This window comes from Cydia amplana, chromosome 10 (genome assembly GCF_948474715.1).
Source record: "Cydia amplana chromosome 10, ilCydAmpl1.1, whole genome shotgun sequence".
Classification (NCBI taxonomy): Eukaryota; Metazoa; Arthropoda; class Insecta; order Lepidoptera; family Tortricidae; genus Cydia; species Cydia amplana.
The window spans coordinates 2,869,844-2,877,598 of record NC_086078.1 but is presented as its reverse complement, the minus strand read 5'-3'; the positions used below and the strand labels follow the sequence as shown (position 1 = coordinate 2,877,598).

General features: G+C 34.1%; 1 protein-coding gene across 1 annotated transcript in view; it reads left to right on the top strand.

The window, feature by feature from the left end:
- Nucleotides 1-1,052: 1,052 nt before the first annotated feature.
- The window catches only part of LOC134651479 (uncharacterized), a 58,204-nt gene continuing 51,501 nt past the window's right edge, over nucleotides 1,053-7,755 (top strand). The window contains exons 1-6 of the mRNA XM_063506591.1: nucleotides 1,053-1,559; nucleotides 1,902-1,972; nucleotides 2,410-4,209; nucleotides 4,516-4,598; nucleotides 4,983-5,043; nucleotides 5,914-6,100. Of these exons, the coding sequence (XP_063362661.1) occupies nucleotides 1,159-1,559; nucleotides 1,902-1,972; nucleotides 2,410-4,209; nucleotides 4,516-4,598; nucleotides 4,983-5,043; nucleotides 5,914-6,100 (2,603 nt within the window). The 5' untranslated portion in view covers nucleotides 1,053-1,158. The remainder of the gene's footprint in view (nucleotides 1,560-1,901; nucleotides 1,973-2,409; nucleotides 4,210-4,515; nucleotides 4,599-4,982; nucleotides 5,044-5,913; nucleotides 6,101-7,755) is intronic.

The window sequence follows — 7,755 nt, the reverse complement described above, 5'->3', positions numbered from 1 at the left end:
AGCCTAGCCAAAATTACAATCGTTTGCAGAAAACGAAGCGAAACTATTGTCTCTCTATCACTTTTCGATATTAGTGCGATAGAGACAGATGGCGTTTCGTTTTGTTTCTCTGCGCTGGCTAAGCCCCCAGGAATATCTATAGATATGCTTTTCATCATTAAACCTATCAATTGAAAAACTTGTGCTGAACATAGTCCATTCCTAAGGATCTCCACAACGACGGTTCGGTTCGCGGTCGACATTCAAAAAACTTTATATTTGCTTTTGACTATAAATATATTTCTTTAACTCTGGTATCTACAAAGCAAGCTAAAAATCTGAATTTTCTAATATTATCTTTATATGTAAGTAGTCTTGTATGTTGATTGGCATCTTATTTGTAAGTAAAACTATGTACCTACTGCAATCAGACTTAGAGAAACCTGAAGGAATTCAGTAAAATAAGCCATGTACGCTTAACACTTCAATCTATATTTTAAAACAATATTCAAAATAAGTACCTATATTTTATGAATAACTAGCAACGTCGGTGTTCATTCACTCATTTAAGATATTCCAAACTGATTGAAAAATAAATAATTCTCGTATTAAAATGTTTTTATTTTAATTATGTACGATAAACCGTAACCCGTAGATAGCTTCGAATTTTCATGAATACCTAGAGAAATTACGGGCATAATAGGCATTTTTGCTTTTTTGCCATTTTAAGATAACTTATATCTCTAAGCCGAAAGTGGAAGATCCGCGCGAAATCGCATTTTCATACAAGCTTAAAGCTATAACAGACGGGCGTACCGGACCGGAGGCATGTTCGATAGAGGTATAGTCCGCCGCACGCCCGAGGTTAAAAGTGAGAGCGAGAAAGAGATATGTTGATCGTTGACCAGACCACGTTGTACGCCCGTCTGAAGAAGCTATTAATTAATCGTTTTGTCTGGAACTCACATAAGACTTTTATAAATGTTGCCATATTAAACACGTCAATCTATCTTTGCTCTCATTGGCCAATGGTTCATAACGTCAATTTATTTTTGAATTCATCTGACAGTTTTGACGTAAGGCTTTTGTTATTATTTCTCTTTGAGAGTTATTTTAATTAGTTCAATGTTTAAAGCTATGTAAAGTGAAATATTTGGAATGATTTAAGGTCATTTCGATATGAGACGCACGTATAGATCGAAGAAAGATACTGGGAGTGGTTTGGACCACAAAGATGTCTTGCTTACGCTCGATGAGAGAAGTTCGGCTTTCGATGCTTATTACATACAGAAATTAAAGCAAACTAAACGGGAACTGTCATGTGTGGGCTCTTCCAGCCAGTATAGTACGACTTCACAAAAAGTACGCAAGAAAAAGTATGTAAAACGAATTGTAAAAGAAGTGGAAAATGCTCCTAGGGAGTACATGTCTCATTCAGCTTATTTGACACCTGATAAATCGATAAGAGTGAATAGGGGACAGGACTTATTCGATCAGCTGCTAAATAAGTCTTCGCCTCGGCATTTGGAGGCTAAGGTGAAGGAAAAGGATGATTTATTTGACCAAGTTCAGGCGTTGAGGTAAGGAACTACTTATGTTGTCTGTCTAGTTGTTGTCTTTGGTTTTCATTTGGAGTTTTTTTCCTTATATTCTTATTTTGTAGTTTCACAGTGCCTTGGTTTTGACTGTAATGCTGTGTCACTTATTTGAGTAATAAATAAATAAATCTGTAGGTAATGATAAGTTGTTTTGATGCTGTGTATTGTATAAGTTAGGTTTAAAACAATATTCAACTCATGGTGGGTTACAATAGTCCATGCAACACTTAACTATATTTTTAAAAGTAGAAGTTTAAGAAACTAAGTTGATAAAAATCTGCATGCAAAAAGAATCTATTATTTAATTTATTGCTTTTATTATAGACCAACTAAGACTTATGCCAAAAAGAAAACCAGAAAAGTGAAGAAATACAACTATTCCAGTAGTGAAAGTGGTAAGCAATTTAAAGTACAGAACCTTTTTATACTATTAAGATCAATGTGGAGAAGGCTGTCTATAAAACTGAAAACTGCCCCGGACAGCCTCCAAACTAGGACATATCCAGGGAAACCCGGACGGATGGCAGCCCTAACCCTGCAATACATTTTATAAGATGAAGTTGAATTAAATTCTACTTATGTCATAAATTTAAAAGTTTGTATATTTGATTGAAGTGGTTGAAAACTACAAGACAAAAGTTGTGGGTTTGGGCTAGTTATAAATACAAACTGAATTATATTATTTTCATTTCATTTAATTTCATTTATTCATGCTAAACAACATAAGTATACAAAAATATAAGTACACATCATATTATGAAACCCGGATGGGGCATTAGCAGATAACTTATTTTATAGAACTTATTTTAGTGAATGATGTTTTCTTTTGCAGAAATTGATAAAGAAAATGAAACCAGCAACATATCTACAAATATAACTGATATTGGCGCACACAAACTAATATTAGAGAAAGATGTTACTAGCAGCCCTAAGTTCCAGGATGAATCTATTAACAAAATAGTCCAAAACTTATCTATGTTTAACAAAATTAATAATAGTTCTGGCAGTCCAGTTATATCATTCAATAAAAATGTAACTAGGAAAAGAACTAAGCCATCAACTCAACAATTACAGTCAACAGTTCTAGAAAAATCTGTTCTAAGTAGCACACCATTCAAAAATATTAGAACAGCAACATCCATTTACAAGCTATCACCAATTTCTAGACTTAGTTGCGACACAAGTCCAAATTATGGGACTATAAATGAAGAAAATGTTGTGGGGGATGATTTAAAGTCTCCTTGTAGTAAAAGACCAGTACCCAATATATTTAATGTAGATAAAAGTGATGTGTCAGATATTAGTGTAATAGAAAATAACAAGACTGAACAAGAATTAAATGTAAACAAAGAAGAGGAAGATAAACCACCAAATATTGAGAGTCTAAAGTGTGATTCTAAACCTAGTGAAGTATTCTTAGGGTTTAGTTGTATCAATAATGAAGTTGATAAACTTAAAAACCTATATAATCAAATAATTGATATTAGTAAACTAGACGGTAATGATTCTATGCATGTAAATACGAGTATTTCTATTAATGATTCACAATTAGAATTATCACTAGGCGGATCTAAGCCCAGTGAACCATTTTTCGGCTTCAGTGTTTGTGAACAAAATGATAAAACAGTTAACTCCAGACAAACTTCTGATAAAAGTACTGAGACAGATGAAAGTAAAAGCAGTGTATCTGTAGACTCACAATATAATGCATCTTTATATGATACTTGCAGTAGTGATAATGAAGACATTAATGATACTGAATCAAACGAAGTGGTCAAAGAACACAAAGTCAGTATCAGTCTTACAAAAATGAATGATTCAGTTTTCTATAAGTACTATGATAAAATGTGCACAAATGTGTCAGATCACTCTGGTGATGAAGAAATTGTTGAACAAAAATCTATAAGTAAAAAGCATAATTTATCCAATAATAATGATATGGATGAAAAAAGTGAACATTTAGATTCTGATGACTTTTCCAATTCAGATCAACATTTTAAGGCACAAGGTGATAGTTCAAATACAGAAATTGATGAAGACAGTGTTTCAGCACAAGAAACTGACAATGAATCAGATATATCCATATCTGACGATTTGGAATCTAACAGCAATGATGATGGTGAAGTCAGATGCTTTGTTAACACAAGAAGAAAAGTTACGATGAAAAGTAATTCTGCTAAATCCAGCTCAAATGAATCTGGTGTTAGTAGTGAATGTAATATGACTGTACTTAGTAGGAGTAAAGTGATAGTAAATAGTCCTAATAATATTAGAACTGATGAAAATGAGTTACAAACTGAAGAATGTATTGAGAAAGATGTAAATAACTTGTATGAAGATGCAATTAATTTAGACTCTGATGAAATAGAAGAAACCAAAGATGTAGATAGACAGTCTTTTGTCACTACTAGAAAGTCTTCCAGGAAATTTAGTGTAATTCCAGAGAGTCCTGCAGATAAGCCAGCAATAGTTCTTCAACCAGGCAAAAAATGGGAAAGATCTCTTAGTATTTACAGAAGAATGACTATGTTGAATGATCATTTTGATATATCTGTTTTAGAAGAAGAGCCTTTAAATAGTAAAGGACGGAAATACAGGGAGAGTGTTATCAATACAATGGAAATGCAAGAAGGTAAATATAGCTGGTCAACCAAACGTTGTCAGTAAAAAAAGGCGCGAAATTCAAAATTTCTATGGGACGATATCCCTTCGCGCCTACATTTTTCAAATTTGCCGCCTTTTTCTACTGTCAAGATCTGATTGACCAAGTATGTATTCAAAACTTTTTTGAATTTTAACTGTCAGCAAACTAAGGGAAAAAAGTTATTCATTCAAGTCAACTTGACACATCCAACCAAAGTTTCAGTGTAATGTCAGGTTGGTAATTTATTGGGATTATTTAAAATTAAATTTGATTATAACTGATTTTATTTTTTAGGTTCCCTACACAATGAATCAATCAACAGTCGCAGAAGCACTCTTGTGGCTAAGCCTTGCAGATCGACCATAGTGCTCATAAAAGTGAGTCTGAGTAGTGTTTAAAAATGTAGCATGATAGTTTTTTTTTTCATACTTTTATATAGTTTGCCGCTCTGAATAATCACGAATAATTCGGATTCCAAAGCTTTATCAGCTTAGAAAAAAGAGATTTTATTTTTATTATGTACTTACGAGGATTAATAATACATTCTGACGTACTATATTACCTATTATCTGTTATATTAATAAGAAATAAGTTAGTAATAATTGCCGATGTGTTAATGACCTAAACATGGCCGTATTGTTAAGAGAGTGTGCACTGTGCAGATTGCAGATCATTTGACACATTGGAATATCTCACCCAGTCAGCACTTCTGCTGTTGCTGACTGTACCTAATTATTAACTTCAATTGCACATTTTTTCAGGAACCTAATAATGCTCGAGCAAGCATATGTAACAATACTACACTATATGACGACCTGAAAGGTAATTGAAATTATTTATGTAAATTCTTACAGATTTATGGCAGATATAAAATAGTTATTTTCGATACAAGTGCGAAAAAGAGGAAATTCGAAACGAGTGGCGATAAATTAAAACACGACCGAAGTTGCGAATTACCTATTCGCACGTGTATCGAACAACGTTTTACAGTACATATGGCACTTTAAAGTTGTGACATACGCACGAAAAGTGCTATTTTACGCACTAGTGCGGAAAGTAGCCCCATATGTACTGTAAAACCTATTCTAGCATACTTTGCAAACGCGCAAGTTTATGTTATTTGACTATGGTAACATTAACGAGCGGCCATTGGTCCGCATCACCCGTCCCGCTTCCGCTACCTTTCTCAACCGCTCCGGCACCCCGCGTACCCGCGGAGCCCTCACCCCTCACCTCAGCTCACCTCACCACAAAACGGCTTCGTCGCGGACGGAAGACGCTAGTCTTTGTCCATACGTTTTAATTTTTTTTATTTTAACTTGCGCAATATCTACGTTTTGTAGTGCGATAATCTCTATTACAGTTTAATAGTGAATAATAAACTTTTGACAAGTGCAAATCGTTGTTGTTGTACATAAATCAATTGACTTTGACTGCCATTCATTATCCCTAACGGGATAAAAGCTTGGTTCTGCGCCTTTGTTCGTTAAAAAGTGTCGAAAGCCAAGTGCATGCATCTTTTCCTGCAAGACTCAGGTTAGTAATTAGGGTATATAATTACAGAAAGAGTGGTATTAAGTGGCATGTTCTGGTTTCTACGTAATACGATTACGCATAGGGAAAGTCCGTCATGCCTACTTCCTTGTGTGTCACGCGTGCGATGCGACCTTAAACAAATGCTCATGTTTTTAGGTTTCCTCAGCGACGATTGTGATGATACCGTTGTCGAGCTATCGAAACTGTCGATTGTCGACTCTGAACACGAAATCACAGTGGTAGAGAAGCTACATGAAGATCGTTCGACGACCGCAAGGGACTACGTTCTGAGGCGCTGCAACCAAACGGAGGCGATTCTGTTTGATGAATGCTATCCAGATACGTAAGTACACTAACCATTATTATTTACCCCTTTTCTATTTCATGCATCGATATGCGAAATGTGTTTTACTTTCCCCGTTTCACTTTGGCAGTAATGATGGTAGATTGTTTTGCAATACGTCGTTATGTAGGTGTAGTGTAAACATGCTCTCAAGAAATCTGAGGTTGTTGGACAACCTTAAATAACCTTTAGACAAAAGGTAAATTCTGTGACTGTCTACCTACCTACTTGATAAATAAATAACTAGGAATAATTCTGAATATCTGTGTCACTACACACATCAAGATGCCAACAATGATCTTTGTCTAAGTATCCATGTTTTCGAAGAACCCTGTTCAATACAGTCACATGTTTCTATTTGCTGTAACTGTAACCCACATTTTTGAGTGAACATGTATATTATTGTGTATTGTTAGTAAATACTAACACTACTTTCTCTAAAAGGCGGCTATGTCATATTCATGCTTCAATTATGTATTGTCTTCATTATTTGGTTCATGTTTGTGTTCTGTTCATTGTTAGTAAATTAGTTCTGCCAGTAATTTGAATGTGGAGCATGAACATAATAACTTTCACTACAGCTTTATGTCATCATTTAGTCATATATACTAAAAAAACTCTGTCATTGCTTCTGAATTTAGGTCACCAAGTGCAAATTCCAAGTCGTAATAGCTTTCCGAGAAAGATTAAGCTTCAAAACACTTATTGTGGCTTCAAAACACTTATTGTGACGGAATTGAAACAATGAATTACCTAGTTGCTGACATAACTTGTTGCTAATGTACGCATTTGGTACAAAGCTGTCTGTTAATTACTTGACTCCATTAGCTAACTAGGTTTGCTAGGCTTGTTAGGTATTACAAAAGAGAAAATTATTCCCGGAGGAATATTATGTGGACTAATAATTAAGTTTAATTTTTTTTATTACGACATTAGGTCAAGCTTAGTTCCCAGCAATTTTTTCTTAAGGATCATTGATCCTTCGTAAATCATCAATTTATTTGGGAAAATCCAAGAAATATCTGCATAGTGACATCATTGTGTGATCAAAATAAAGTAAGAATAATATTACATTGTGAATTTATCAATACATAACCTAGTTTGTTCAGCCTTGTAATGACAATAAAAAATGTTTGCACTTAACTAGGTCAAAGTTGGTGCTATAATAGTTACATTACGGTGATTGTTGTGTTTATTATAAAATTTATAAATATTGTGTTTGTCACTTAGGCTTCCTGCTATATCTAAAGGTCTACTGAGCCCCATAAGGGCCATGTTGTCAGTTGTGTCTGTCTGTTATGACAGTAATTTTAATAGGCTCTGATTGAAATTGAATTTTCATATGAATATTTTACACTACAATTTAAAATTAAACCAATGGAGCATATTATTTTTTTATTCTTGTTTCCATAAACAGTACTTTGATTTGATATGCCATTGCAAGAGATATTTTTTTATTCAAGTATAGCTCTGTGTTGTTTTTGTTATTGTAAGTCAGCTAAAATAGTTTAGGCGAAGTCAGCTGACATTAGCATTAGATAGGTTCATTGTAGTTTATCTGCAGCATCCTCCGACTAAGGTGAAAAAACTGTGTAAACGAATGAGTCAAACCTTCAGTATCATCTTTGTTTATCCTGTATACTCATATATTGCGT